The 15,152-nt window shown below is 41.9% G+C and overlaps 1 protein-coding gene across 2 annotated transcripts; it reads left to right on the forward strand.

Annotated features, from left to right (window-relative positions):
- The first annotated feature begins 565 nt into the window (after positions 1 to 565).
- On the forward strand, positions 566 to 13,994 carry LOC111960625 (E3 ubiquitin-protein ligase RNF169). Of its 2 annotated transcripts, XM_023982701.2 has the most exons (5): positions 566 to 1,401; positions 1,989 to 2,059; positions 8,283 to 8,392; positions 8,606 to 8,708; positions 12,724 to 13,994. In XM_023982701.2, the coding sequence occupies exons 1-5, from the start codon at positions 1,014 to 1,016 to the stop codon at positions 13,948 to 13,950; spliced, it is 1,899 nt and encodes a 632-aa protein (XP_023838469.1). In that variant the 5' UTR covers positions 566 to 1,013; the 3' UTR covers positions 13,951 to 13,994. The 2 variants fall into 2 exon arrangements, with proteins under 2 accessions (XP_023838469.1, XP_070294604.1); XM_070438503.1 differs by lacking the exons at positions 8,283 to 8,392; positions 8,606 to 8,708.
- Positions 13,995 to 15,152: the final 1,158 nt, after the last annotated feature.

A 15,152-nucleotide genomic window follows, 5' to 3' on the forward strand; every position in this document is an offset into this window, starting at 1 on the left:
ACAAGTAGGCCTACGTTATCATCAAAATAAAATACCATTTAGAAATCTACTACTCATTTATAGCCAGAAAAATAGGCTACCTGACGATTTGATTGACAATTTTCATATTTCAGATAGGCCTAGTTTGGGTGGCTACTGGCTATATGCCTAAAGATGAGCAGCTGTAAAATCGCACTATCTTCAATATTATGCGATGAAGATGTAACATATTCTGGCAAACTTGAACTAGCACTCTGCAGGCAGGCACGATGCAGGCATTAAGAACATCCTCTCCATCCAATCCTGCAACCTCTGCTATAAGTAGTCTGCATGATTTTGCTTGCTCTGGACTCCAGAGAAGTGACATGATTATATCCCTACTTGATATTGGCTGCTAACATGAATGAGTTTCAGCTCCAAATGCAGGTGTAAAAGGCAGTTTATTTCTGTAGCCTAGCTTGCGTTTTGAAAATGCATCACGGTTTATGGCGGTAATGACAGGCTACACATTTGGGCAGCAATTGTGCGCGCATGTTCGCATCTGCAGACGCGCGTGCATGCGCGGAGGTCACACGTTTTTTTGCTACTCCCTTTTGAGGGTCGCTGGTAAAAGTTTGAATACGTGATAGTGGTAACATTTGGGTTGGATATAGTAATGGTAGGCTACAGTATTTATTGCAATCTTCAATTTTGACTGGAATTGTGTTGGTCATTGTTAGTAAGTGCATAATTTATTCCAGTTCAAAATAGTTAAGCAAAATACTTTACTCATCATATTGTGATGCTTTCCTCTTTTTATTGTAATAATTGCTTAACAAGTTCCTGATCGCGGTAGTGGGATTTTTTGTTGTTGTTTTGAGCACAAACGGTATGTGCATGGATCAATGAACTAAGTAGACCAGACCCAGCTGATATTACGCCGGTATCTATGGAACCACCCCCTTACGAAGATCGGAACTGACAATGGTTTTCAATGGTAAACGGCCTGAGTAACTTATCTTCATTTATCCACCATCTTTGGTAGGGAGAGACCAATGAAAATGGCGGCGACAGGGTCTGCCAGATCCACTAGTCGATTAGGGCAAAAATGCAAAGCCAGGCCCACCGATATGCTGAACACTCGGACACATTCGCAGCTGCTAACCCTGGACGAGGCAAGGTGTCCGGTTTGTTCGGAGATTTTATTGGAGCCCGTAACTATGCCATGTAGCCACTCGGTGTGTCTGCACTGTTTCAAGCGGACTGTGGAATTTACCAGTTTGTGCTGTCCCCTCTGCCGGCTGCGAGTATCCAGCTGGGCCCGTAAACAGTCCCGGGAGAAAAGCCTAGTGAACATCGAACTTTGGGAAATTGTTCGAAAGAGTTATCCACAACGATGCAAGAGGAGAATGGAGCAGAGAGACTGTGAGACTAGTGGAGAAGGTATGCTTTTTTGACAATTCCGTTTTAGGCTGTTCTGTAGGGTACATACATTTGTGTATGTCGTGAGGATTTTGTCCAGTGTTATTAATTTGTTTCGTTGTAAGGCTACCTGCCATTATGATCACGAACACAATGTAGGAAAGCATATTGGCTTTTATTCGCAGCATAAAAAACATTTTATCGCGGCAAACATTTCAACTGACAGTGGTTAACAATTATGTTACTTTGTTTTACAATGATATAATTAGGAATTAGAACGGTTTCTCGTACATTGTAACACATTCTATTCAACTCGGGGCTATGCGTTTTTCCGTACGCGCCTTGGATGGTCATTCCATAGAACCAATAGGCTATTGTACAAGGCTGGAGAGAGAACAAGACCAGTCATTTCTGATATACTATTCTAAGCATAGAAATTTTGGCAGTGACTTGCCCAGACTTGGGGCTGGGGTGTTTTTCAATGTAATATGTTACGGAATTTTGTGAGTACCTGTTCTATCCAATGGTTCCCAAACCTTTTTGACCCAGCTCTTGTTTTGAGAAAATTTGAGTGATTTTTGATAACTTAAATGTTTTATTTTTCTCAGAGATTTTCAGCTCACCTGCTCAGGTATCCAAATCTGGAGAGATCCGACTGGAGTATGGAAAGCAAGTAAAGGTAATATTGTAATATGGATTATTGTTAACTGGGTGGTTTGAGCCTTGGATGCAGAAAGATGTGGTATATCATACCATGTGTATGACACAACATTTATTTTTACTGCTCCAATTACGTTGGTAACCTGTTTATAATAGGAGGGGGGGGTTGTGATAAATAACCAATATACCATGGCTGAGGACTGTGTCCTAGCTCTCCACGTTGAGTCATGCGTATTAACAGCCCTTAGCCATTGTATATTGGCCGTATACCACACCCCCAGGCCTTATTTCTTGTTAACATTTTCTTTTTAACATGCTATTTACAGAAGTGTTGTTGTACAATGCCCCTAAACCCATCAAAAGTATATAGTATCCAAGATGGCATAGCAGTCAGACGTCCTTTGTCCTCGTCGTGTCCCGTGTGTATATATATATTTACATATTTTCTTTGCATATCTTTTTATATATTTTTTTCTAAAAACTCAACTTCAAAACACTCTCCTGCAACCCGCCTCACCAATTACAAATCTGAAATCCACAACAGATACTAGCCAAAAGTTAGCCAGTTCACTGTTAGTATTCAGCTAAACACGGTTGGCGGTCATCAGCTATCCTTTAGCTCGAAAAGCTATCGGCAGTTTTGTACAACGCAACTCAGACCAGAGCATACCGGACCTATTTTCTCTCCATATCCCCGGATCTCTACCGCAAGCTCTGGACATTTACACCTGGATCTTGCAGCTAGCTAGCTGCTATCCGAGTGACTATTGGCTAACGTCGGTCCCAGAGCAAACATCAATTATTCCGGAGCTAGGCAGCTGAAGAGTTCCATCAGCCGCCACTCGGCTACAATCTCCTATCCGGACCCGTTTTACTGCCGATGCAGAGCCCCACCGGGCCTTCACGACTGGACTACTGACGTTATCTGCCCGAGGGAGTTATCCAACTGGCCCCTCTGTCGCGACGTAACCTGAACTCCCATCTGCAGCCATCTAATCGTTAGCTGTCTTATCGGCTGCTATCTGAATAGGTCGACAATTTTCTTGGGCCACTATAACTGGAACTATTTTGCCAATTGTATTGGTCCCCTCTACCACACGGAACCCCACTAATCTACCGATGGAAACGCACGAGGTGGCTAAAAACAGACCTCCATCTTCTGCCAACTTGCTACCCATGGCCCGGCTAGATGTCTGAATCGCCGTGACCCCAACCAACCTCACTACTCACTGGACCCTTATGATCACTCGGCTAAGCATGCCTCTCCTTAATGTCAATATGCCTTGTCCATTGCTGTTCTGGTTAGTGTTTATTGGCTTATTTCACTGTAGAGCCTCTAGTCCTGCTCATTAAACCTTATCCAACCTTTCAGTTCCACCACCCACACATGCGATGACATCACCTGGTTTCAATGATGTTTCTAGAGACAATATCTCTCTCATCATCACTCAATGCCTAGGTTTACCTCCACTGTATTCACATCCTACCATACCTTTGTCTGTACATTATACCTTGAAGCTATTTTATCGCCCCCAGAAACCTGCTCCTTTTACTCTCTGTTCTGGATGTCCTAGACGACCAATTCTCATAGCTTTTAGCCGTACCCTTATCCTACTCCTCCTCTGGTGATGTAGAGGTGAATCCAGGCCCATGCAGTGCCTAGCTCCACTCCTATTCCCCAGGTGCTCTCTTTTGATGACTTCTGTATCCGTAATAGCCTTCGTTTCATGCATATTAACATTAGAAGCCTCCTCCCTACGTTTGTTTTATTCACTGATTTAGCACACACTGCCAACCCGGATGTCCTAGCCGTGTCTGAATCCTGGCTTAGGAAGACCACCAAAAACTCTGAAATCTCCATCCCTAACTACAACATTTTCAGACAAGATAGAACGGCCAAAGGGGGCGGTGTTGCAATCTACTAATCAGAGTTCTGTCCTACTATCCAGGTCTGTACCCAAACAATTTGAACTTCTACTTTTAAAAATCCACCTCTCTAAAAACAAGTCTCTCACTGTTGTCGCCTGCTATAGACCACCCTCTGCCCCCAGCTATGCTCTGGACACCATATGTGAACTGATTGCCCCCCATCTATCTTCAGAGCTCGTGCTGCTAGGTGACCTAAACTGGGACATGCTTAACACCCCAGCCATCCTACAATCTAAGCTTGATGCTCTCAATCTCACACAAATGATCAATGAACCTACCAGGTACCACCCCAAAGCCGTAAACACGGGCACCCTCATAGATATCATCCTAACCAACTTGCCCTCTAAATACACCTCTGCTGTTTTCAACCAAGATCTCAGCGATCATTGCCTGCATCCGTAATGGGTCAGCGGTCAAACGACCTCCACTCATCACTGTCAAACGCTCCCTGAAACACTTCAGCGAGCAGGCCTTTCTAAACGACCTGGCCCGGGTATCCTGGAAAGATATTGACCTCATCCCGTCAGTAGAGGATGCCTGTTTTTTTAATGTTTTTTTATGCATTCCTCACCATCTTAAATAAACATGCCCCATTCAAGACATTTAGAACCAGGAACAGATATAGCCCTTGGTTCTCTCCAGACCTGACTGCCCTTAACCAACACAAACATCCTATGGCGTTCTGCATTAGCATCGAACAGCCCCCGTGATATGCAACTTTTCAGGGAAGTTAGAAACCAATATACACAGGCAGTTAGAAAAGCAAAGGCTAGCTTTTTCAAGCAGAAATTTGCTTCCTGCAACACAAACTCAAAAAAGTTCTGGGACACTGTAAAGTCCATGGAGAATAAGAACACCTCCTCCCAGCTGCCCACTGCACTGAGGATAGGAAACTGTCACCACCGATAAATCCACTATAATTGAGAATTTCAATAAGCGTTTTTCTACGGCTGGCTATGCTTTCCACCTGGCTACCCCTACCCAGGTCAACAGCACTGCACCCCCCCAGCAACTCGCCTAAGCCTTCCCCATTTCTCCCTCTCCCAAATCCAGTCAGCTGATGTTCTGAAAGAGCTGCAAAATCTGGACCCCTACAAATCAGCCGGGCTAGACAATCTGGACCCTTTCTTTCTACAATTATCTGCCGCAATTGTTGCAACCGCTATTACTAGCCTGTTCAACCTCTCTTTCGCGTCGTCCGAGATTCCCAAAGATTGGAAAGCAGCTGCGGTCATCCCCCTCTTCAAAGGGGGGGACACTCTTGACCCAAACTGCTACTGACCAATATCTATTCTACCCTGCCTTTCTAAGGTCTTCGAAAGCCAAGTCAACAGATTTGCAACCATTTCGAATCCCACCGCACCTTCTCCGCTATGCAATCTGGTTTCAGAGCTGGTCATGGGTGCACCTCAGCCACGCTCAAGGTCTAAACGATATCTTAACCGCCATCGATAAGAAACAATACTGTCCAGCCGTATTCATTGACCTGGCCAAGGCTTTCGACTCTGTCAATCACCACATCCTCATCGGCAGACTCGATAGCCTTGGTTTCTCAAATGATTGCCTCGCCTGGTTTACCAACTACTTCTCTGATCGAGTTCAGTGTGTCAAATCGGAGGGCCTGTTGTCCGGGCCTCTGGCAGTCTCTATGGGGGTGCCACAGGGTTCAATTCTTGGGCCGACTCTTATCTGTATACATCAATGATGTCTGTCTTGCTGCTTGTGATTCTCTGATCCACCTCTACGCAGACGACACCATTCTGTATACTTCTGGCCCTTCTTTGGACACTGTGTTCACCCTCCAGACGAGCTTCTATGCCATACAACTCTACTTCCGTGGCCTCCAACTGCTCTTAAATACAAGTAAAACTAAATGCATGCTCTTCAACCGATCGCTGCCTGCACCTGCCCGCCCATCCATTATCACTACTCTGGACGGTTCTGACTTAAAATATGTGGACAACTACAAATACCTAGGTGTCTGGTTAGACTGTAAACTCTCCCTTCAGACTCACATCAAACATCTCCAATCCAAAGTTAAATCTAGAATTGGCTTCCTATTTCGCAACCCTATTTCGCAACTAACCCTTCACTCATGCTGCCAAACATACCCTCCTAAAACTGACTATCCTACCGATCCTCGACTTCGGCGATGTAATTTACAAAATGGCCTCCAATACCCCACTCAATAAATTGGATGCAGTCTATCACAGTGCCATCCGTTTTGTCACCAAAGCCCCATATAATACCCACCACTGCGACCTGTACGCTCTCGTTGGCTGGCCCTCGCTTCATACTCGTCGCCAAACCCACTGGCTCCAGGTCATCTACAAGACCCTGCTAGGTAAAGTCCCCCCTTATCTCAGCTCGCTGGTCACCATAGCAGCACCCACCTGTAGCACGCTCTCCAGCAGGTATATCTTTCTGGTCACCCCCAAAACCAATTCCTCCTTTGGCCGCCTCTCCTTCCAGTTCTCTGCTGCTAATGACTGGAACGAACTACAACAATCTCTGAAACTGGAAACACTTATCTCCCTCACTAGCTTTAAGCACCAGCTGTCAGAGCAGCTCACAGATTACTGCACCTGAACAGAGCCCATCTATAATTTAGCCCAACAACTACCTCTTCCCCTACTGTATTTATTTATTTATTTATTTTGCTCCTTTGCACCCCATTATTTCTATTTCTACTTTGCACATTCTTCCACTGCAAATCTATTTACCTCGGCACCGTGGCCTTTTTTTGCCTTTACCTCATTTGCTCACATTGTATATAGACTTATTTTTCTACTGTATTATTGACTATGTTTGTTTTACTCTGTTGTTGTATGTGTCGAACTGCTTTGCTTTATCTTGGCCAGGTCGCAATTGTAAATGAGAACTTGTTATCAACTAGCCTACCTGGTTAAATAAAGGTGGGGGAAAAAAGAGAACTATGCGTTTGAGACTTAACTTCTCTGCGCTACGGATCCCTTTTACTGGATCATTTTCCTAAACAACCGCTGAATTGCAGGGCGCAAAATATTACTAAAAATATTTATAATCATGCAATCACAAGTGAAATATACCAAAACACAGCTTAGCTTGTTGTTAATCCACCTATCGTGTCAGATTTTGAAAATATGCTTTACAGAGAAAGAAATCCAAGCTTTTGTGAGTGTATCAATCAATGCTAGAACAGCTAGCCCCAAATTAGCATGGTTATGAAAGTCAGAAAAGCAATAAAATGAATTGCTTACCTTTGATAATCTTTGGATGTTTCCACTCACGAGACTCCCAGTTACACAACAAATGTTATTTATGTTCGATAAATATTACTTTTATAACAAAAAACGCCATTTGGGTTGCGCGTTATGTTCAGAAAACCAAAGCCTCGTTCCGTTCGACGAAAATTCTAAAAAGTATCCGTAATGGTCGTAGAAACATGTCAAATGTTTTTTATAATCAATCCTCAGGTTGTTTWTAACAAACATAATCGATAATATTTCAACCGGACCGTAACCTAYTCAATAAGAGAGAAAAAGAAAATGGAGAGCTACCCTCTCGMGCGCAGGAACTAAWCWGAGGACACCTGRYTAYTTTTGAAARATCTCRCTMATTTTTCAAAATAAAAGCCTGAAACTATGTCTAAAGCCTGGTCACAGCCTGAGGAAGCCATTGGAAAAGGAATCTGGTTGATACCCCTTTAAATGGAAGAAAGACGGGCCAGGAAACAGATTAATTAAATAAATAAATAAAAATCACTTCCGGGTTAGATTTCCTCAGGTTTTCGCCTGCAGAATCAGTTTTGTTATACTCAGACAATATTTTGACAGTTTTGGAAATTTGAGTGTTTTCTATCCCAATCTGTAAATTATATGCATATTCTACGATCTGGACCTGAGAAACAGTCCGTTTACCTTGAACATTATTTAAAAAATAAAAATCTGACACCTAGCGTCAAGAGGTTAAATTAGAGAACATTTTAATACATTGATATCATCTTATTCCTATTCTCGAATTCCATTGTTGTAGATGGGCACACAACACATTGATTTTAAACAACCACAGGTCATGTGAATGATCCCTAGGTTTCAGTTACTATCAGTAAGAAGGAATTTTTATTTTTCAGTTACCAATGAATGAAGAGAAAGAGGGGAGGAGGAAAGTCCTCCACAACAGAAAAGAGGAATGTGGAACTCTCAAGATCCTGTTAGTTTTATCTTGTAACAATCATATGAATAGATTGTTGAATAGATTGCTCCGATTGGTATGCCAACACATTGATGAATAAGTGTAAACATGATGCTGAGATATACAGCCTTTTCTTCCAGTTCTTTGGGTTGCTGTCAGACTCGGAGAATGAAGAACCCGTTGGGAAGAGAACCAGAAATGTGTCTGCATTTGTTAGAAGAACAAAGACCTCGGCAGACTTCACAAGAGAGTACTGAAATCCCCTTGCTTCTATTATCAATGTTTGTTTTGTTTTTTACGTTGAAGGCTGCTTGTAAACTTGAATAATCATGTTGCTCACATTTACTTAATGCTGCAGTATTGATTCTTTGCACACATTTTCAAAGCCATTGAACGATTGATGTTACATTGAATGTTTTTTCTACTTATATTCAGTTATTTACTTAGTCCACTTTTCCTTCAGTGGTCTACAGACAAATGTGGGGCAGAGAAGCCAGAGCTGTACCGATACAGAGGAGGGAAGGCGAAAAATTAGGGTGTCTACTCATCTTCCTGGACTGGACAAGGTATAAAGTTGGGCTTTTAAAGGAAGATTTTATTCCCTAAAATGGTCAGTTGTTTATTTCATAAATGCTTAAAAAGGTCCCAAACAGTCATTATGGTTCCCATGTAAAATAGCCTTTTGAGTGACTAAAATACTGTATTACTCATATTTTTGGGTAATAGAAAAGCTCAAAATTGTAGACATTCTTTTCTATCATGGCTAATTTCTCTCTCATGGCTTACTACCAGGAAGTTTGAAAAGAAGCTGAGTGGGCTGGGAGTTTATATTCATGAGCTTGTCTTGACTGACAGCTCTTTGATACTCCTACGTCAAGAAACTTTGATGCAAACAACATTGAAATTGGCATGTCTTTTCTGATGCGGTTCGTAGCAGCACAAACCAATGTGCTGACATGACTGCGTCAGTTTTGAACGAATCCCACCCCTTTGTTCCATGCTGGCTGAAGAGCTAGCTTGCCAGTAACTAGCGAACACCAGATGAAAGGGGAGACCTAAGTATCTTTGCTATATATGAATAGTTTAAACTTGTAATATTTGCTGACACCCTACAGTCAAATTTTGGCACCAGTAGAGTAGCTATCTAGCTACAGTGCCTTCAGAAAGTATTCACACTCAACTTTTTCAAAATTTTGTGTTAGCCTGAATTTAAATTGAGATTGTCACTGGCCTAAAGTGCATAACGGAAGTATTCAGACATCTAAACTTTTTCCACATTTTGTTACGTTACTGCCTAATTCTAAAATGTATTAATGTTTTTCCTTATCAATCTGCACAGAACACCCCATAGTGAGAAAACGAAAAATTGTAGCAAGTTAATAAAAAACCATAACTTATTTACATAAGTATTCAGACCTTTTGCTATGAGACTCGCAATTTAGCTCAGGTTCATCCTGTTTCCATTGATCGTCATTGAGATGTTTCTACAACTTGGAGTCCACCTGTGGTAAATTCTATTGATTGGACATGATTTGGGTAGGCACACACCGGTCTCTATAAGGTCCCACAGTTGACCGTGCATGTCAGAGCAAAAACCAAGCTATGAGGTCAAAGGAATTGTCCGTAGAGCTCCCAGACAGGATTGTGTCGAGCCACAGATCTGGGGAAGTGTACCAAAACATATGAATTATTGAAGGTCCCAAAGAACAGTGTGGCCTCCAAGCCTGCCGCCCAGCCAAAATGAGTAATCAGGGGAGAAGGGCCTTGGTCAGAGAGGTGACCAAGAACCCAATGGTCACTCTGAAAGAGCTCCAGAGTTCCTCTGTGGAAATGAGAGAACCTTCCAGAAGGACAACCATCTCTGCAGCACTCCACCAATCAGGCCTTTATGGTAGAGTGGCCAGACGGAAGCCACTCCTCAGTAAAAGGCACATGACAGCCCACTTGGAGTTTGCCAAAAGGCACCTAAAGGACTCTCAGACCATGAGAAACAAGATTCTCTGGTCTGATGAAACCAAGATTGAGCTCCGGCTTGAATGCCAAGCGTCATGTCTGGCGGGGGGACCTGGCACCATCCCAACGGTGAAGCATGGTTGTGGCAGCATCATGCTGTGGGGATGTTACATTGTAGTTACTCCATAATACTAACCTAAATGAGAGTGAAAAGAAGTAAGCCTGTACAGAATAAAAGTATTCCAAAACATGCATCCTGTTTGCAATAAGGCATTAAAGTAAAAGTGCTAAAAATGTGGCAGAGAAATGAACATTATGTCCTGAATACAAAGCATTATGTTTGGGGCAAATCCAAAACACTTCATAATTGTTACGAACCCCTTTGGCCCGACAGTCTAGGGGGGATGGTAATGGGACCCGTAACACAACTCATGCAAATTATAGTAGTGAAAACGTAACAGTGAGAACAAATAACACAGACAACTTAAATACCGTCAAACACTAAATGTTTATTTATAAACACACGGTAAATGGGGGGGAGCAGGAAAAGGGGCTGAGCGGGACCCAAGGAATGAAAGAATAATAATTCAAAAACACCCCTAAGCTAGACTAGCCTACTTCACTAACAGCTAACTAACTAACCAAAAATACAGGGGGTGGTCCGCCCAGTTCTAACTAGTGTTTTTAACAATGTTTAACTACGGGTAGTGTAGCCCAAGGGCGACTTGTCTGGTTACCCCCTTTTCCCACCATCAAACAAACACTCAAACACCATAACCAAAACAATACTCACAGGTGGGGACAAAGTGACATGTAGATGCAAAACACATAAGCGATCTACAGACAGAAGGCATGTTACAAAGAGATTGAGCTGGGGAGAAAACAACTGACAGGGGTTTTAAACCAAGGGAAAGGGACTGTGATTGGGTAAGGGAAAAGGAGCAGGTGTCTTCCGATTAGCGACTGATTGGGGAATGATTATTGTCACCTGTGAGTAGGGGAGAAGGAGAGAAAAGAAATAGACACAGGATACACACAGAACACTTGTATCCGTAACAATAATTTTCAAGTATGGGGGTGGCTGCATCATGTTACGGGTATGCTTATCATCGTCAAGGACTAGGGCATTTTTTAGGATAAAAAGAAATGGAATAGAGCTAAGCACAGACAAAATCTTATAGGAAAACCTGGTTGTCTGCTTTCCAACAATTTACTACAATAACCTAAAACACAAGGCCAAATACACTGGAGTTGCTTACCAAGACGTTCCTGAGTGGCTTTGTTACATTTTTACTTAAATAGGCTTGAAAACCTATGGCAAGACTTAAATGGCTGTCTAGCAATGATCAACAACCATTTTGAATTATTTTAAAAGAATGTGCAAATATTGTACAATCCAGGTGTGCAAAGCTCTTAGACTTACCCAGAAAGACTCAGCTGTAATTTGCAAAAATTTCTAAAAACGTGTTCACTTTGTCATTATGGGGTATAGTGTGTAGATGGGTAAGACATTTTGAGTTCAGTCCAGGGGTAAGAATACTTTCTGAAGGCACTGTATGCAAACCACGCCCCTCCGCAAACTTGCCTTCTCCGCTGTTGGTTACAAGGCGGTACTTATTTAAATTAGGTAAGATAATCTCATAGTTAGGGTGATGTCCAATGTTTCCTCTAAGCTGTGTGTGTGCACAGGACTGCAGGGCAGAAGAAATGCCAGGCCGCGCAGAGGGGAAAGAGATTGAACTTCACTGAGTTCACCCCATTAGTTTGCAATATATAGATCAACATTATCAGTCCCTTTTCAATGCAACAAACCAAATCTAACTTTCCTAAGATTGAGTCTGTGATTTTGTTGCAGGCATAGCCAGAGCGCAGTGCAGTACAATTCGCCCGGGTAGCCCATGAGGGGTCTTTCAATAACCTGCAAGTGAATGAATGTGCTGTTCAGATCAGAGCTGCGCATGTTAACATGTATTGATATTGTTAGCGAGTTACTAGCCCAGGTGTAGGTCAGCAATGGGGAGTTACTGCTTCCGACAAGAGCACAAAACGTGTAGGCAACATTTTAAGCTGTCTTTAAAAAGGGGCAGTGTTGTATTTTGAGACAGGCTTGAATATGCAAATAAGCCAATAGGCAGAGGGGTAGCCTACAGTGTCTAATTCTCTGTATGGTAATAATAATACATTTTATTTTGTGAAGTGGTTTCTTGCATCATACAACACAATGCAATTTACACTCACCTATTTGGCTCATGGTGTTAGACTAAGTAAAAAATCATACCTTTATGTCAAGCCCTTCATAATGTTAAAATGTTTTTAAAAAGTGTTATGAAATGTAGGCCTGTAATTTGCTCCGTGCCCCAAAAATTTTGGGGGAACATTGGTGATGTCACCCTATCATTTAATGATCCTGCCTCCTTGAATCTAAGTGTTTGACAGGGGATGGGACCAGTAACTTTATGATCTAACTTGATCAATGTAGAAGCAACTGTAATTTTTTTGTGCTTTGGTCATCATACTTTGATCTGGTTTCATCAAAATCATCCAATTTCATGAAAAGTATGATTTTTGACTTCATGACCTTTAAAACATTGCTCTTCCTTTTTTTGTTGGTTTGTTGTCTCTGTACAGGCAAGTATTGCTCTCAGCTACAATGCAGGAATCCTTCTGTCCTCTGAGAACAGCCGATCTCTTTCGGCACCCATAATTGTCCAAGACAAGAGGCATAGCTGGCGAGGCGTCATCATGGCTTCATCAACACCTTTTATGGTCCCCCAGTCGAAACAGGAGAGGTCCGTTAGCCCTGAGAGCAATGACAGTATCTCTGAGGAGCTGAATCACTTCAAGCCAATAGTGTGCTCGCCGTGCACCCCACCAAAGCGACTACCCGACGGGCGAGTGATGGAACCCACAATTGTGAAGTCCACCCCACGGAACTTATTCCGCAGGCTGGAGAGGCCCACCAGCTATGAAGCCAGCCCTACTATCCTCCAGAAATGGAAGCAGATAGAGGTGGACCGTCAGTCTGTCAAAGTGACCTCAAAGGGCACCTTGACCAGCCCCATAAACGTGGACCTTGTTTTCAAACCAAGCCCTGTAGAGAAGGACGGCAAGCCCTGCAGCTGCGCTCTAGCAGCAAATAAGGGAGAAGAACACTTGGGTAGGTGTGCCAAGACTGATTCCTCTGGGCAAGAGAATGAAATAACTAGTATACATAATACACAAAGACTGATATTTTACCAGACCATTGGAGAGACAGCCCTCCATCAAAAACAATTCACAAAGTTTCATACTCCGTTTGTACCTTTAAACAGTGAGGAGACTGTAACAGAGTGTGGGGTTTCTTCGGAGTCTGTGGTGATACCTGTATCACATTGTGGACCAACTTCAATTAATCAAAATCCAACCTTAGTCCCACACAATATAAATGACAGTGTTAGGGGTTGCAATCTTAAATCAAAGGACTCACAGGATCAGAGAAAATATTTGGACAATAGAAACTGTGCCCAGAACAAACCTACCTCAAGGAGGGGTAAGAAGAGGAGGCAGAAGACCAAACACCTGGAAGAGACAGAGTCTGGACTCAAGAGGCCAAGATCCCAGAGCCAATATGGTTTCAATATAGATTGTGCACAGGCTGACCTGTACATTCAACAGGTACAGCAAGAGAGTGAGGAGAGAGAGCTAGCGTTGAATCTTCAAAGACAGTTTGACAGGGAACAGCAACAAGTAGACAAGCAAAAGACCAGTTTTGACAAGTACTTTCTCCGGTCCTGCAGTGAAAACAGTATCGAATGCAATCCACGTAGATCAGGAAGAATTTCCAAAAGGAATGAGCACTTTTATTGCAATTATTAAATGGCTATTCTTGTGCTTTTTTAAATAATAAAAATTTGCCAACTTCTTGCATACAAGAACTATACTGTTTTTACTGACCATGTTCCAAATTCAGTGCTTCTAAAGATTAACTTAATTTCTACGAACATGATTTTGCTGAACATGATTATTTTCTTCTCGTTTGCAATTACTCATGACAAAATGTATAAACACTACATCCTATATTTCTGCAGTTAATGCACTGAGAAAAAACGAAATGATTCACGGCATGAGGTTGTGTTGATTCATACTGTGCAGACAATTGAAAATCTTTGTGTTCAGGGTCATGTATGATTCTGATTCTAGCTCAGCCAAGGATGTGGACACAAGATCTAGCACTATTACTTTCTCAGACCCTTCATTCAGATTCCCATTAACCCAGAAGAGTAACATCCTATTGATTATTTCATGTTCCACATGTTCCTTTCTGCACCAACGATGCACTTAGCACCTTTGTGATGTTTTGGGAAACACTTGTAACATCTTCGTGCATTAGGAATGATGCATTGTTAAAACACTCGTAAAATGTAAGTTCCATTACAGTGACACCTTGCCCAGTTTATATCCTTGGCTCAGCTAAAATATTTTGCACACAGACAGTGTCCGTTGGCACCTCAATCGATTTTGCATTTTTCTCAAATGATTTATGCCTTCTTGACTACCACAAACTAAAATGGCTCTGCATGTGTATGGTACAACTTTACAAAGATGTAGCACTGCCAAAGCTTATAGTTTTGATCTATATTAATTATAGGTTATAGTATGGTGGTAATTAGGACAACTGTTTTATGCAATATTTCTATTGGAGAATCCACATTAATATAGTTCATCAGCATTGTTATTTTTCAAATTTTTGAGTTGTAGTTACTATATTGTTTGAGACGCTTATTCAAAGGGCTATTATTTTATCTGAGAAATGTCTTTCCATATTCTATTTGATTCTTGTTTTCTTGAAGATGTATATTTTTCCAATGGCATATGCCAAAATATTAGCTTTAATGTCATTACTACTTAAATGTTTAAGTATAAGATATTGCAATATTAATATGCACATTAGGTACACATACTTGTATACTTTTTTATAAATACAGTTTAAATAATCAGATGCATATTTTAGTATTGGAGGGGAAGTGACTGTGTCATACATCTGCAGTTTTGTTTACTTTCCTGATTTAAAGATTAGG

This window comes from Salvelinus sp. IW2-2015, linkage group LG4p, assembly GCF_002910315.2.
Source record: "Salvelinus sp. IW2-2015 linkage group LG4p, ASM291031v2, whole genome shotgun sequence".
NCBI lineage: Eukaryota > Metazoa > Chordata > Actinopteri > Salmoniformes > Salmonidae > Salvelinus > Salvelinus sp. IW2-2015.

Bases quoted from the DNA above. Each gene is read 5' to 3' on its own strand.
- LOC111960625 (XM_023982701.2), top strand. From the start codon at position 1,014: ATGAAAATGGCGGCGACAGGGTCTGCCAGATCCACTAGTCGATTAGGG. The intron at 1,402-1,988 runs GTATGCTTTTTT...TATTTTTCTCAG, and splicing joins CTGTGAGACTAGTGGAGAAG to AGATTTTCAGCTCACCTGCT. The intron at 8,393-8,605 runs GTACTGAAATCC...CTTTTCCTTCAG, and splicing joins TCGGCAGACTTCACAAGAGA to TGGTCTACAGACAAATGTGG.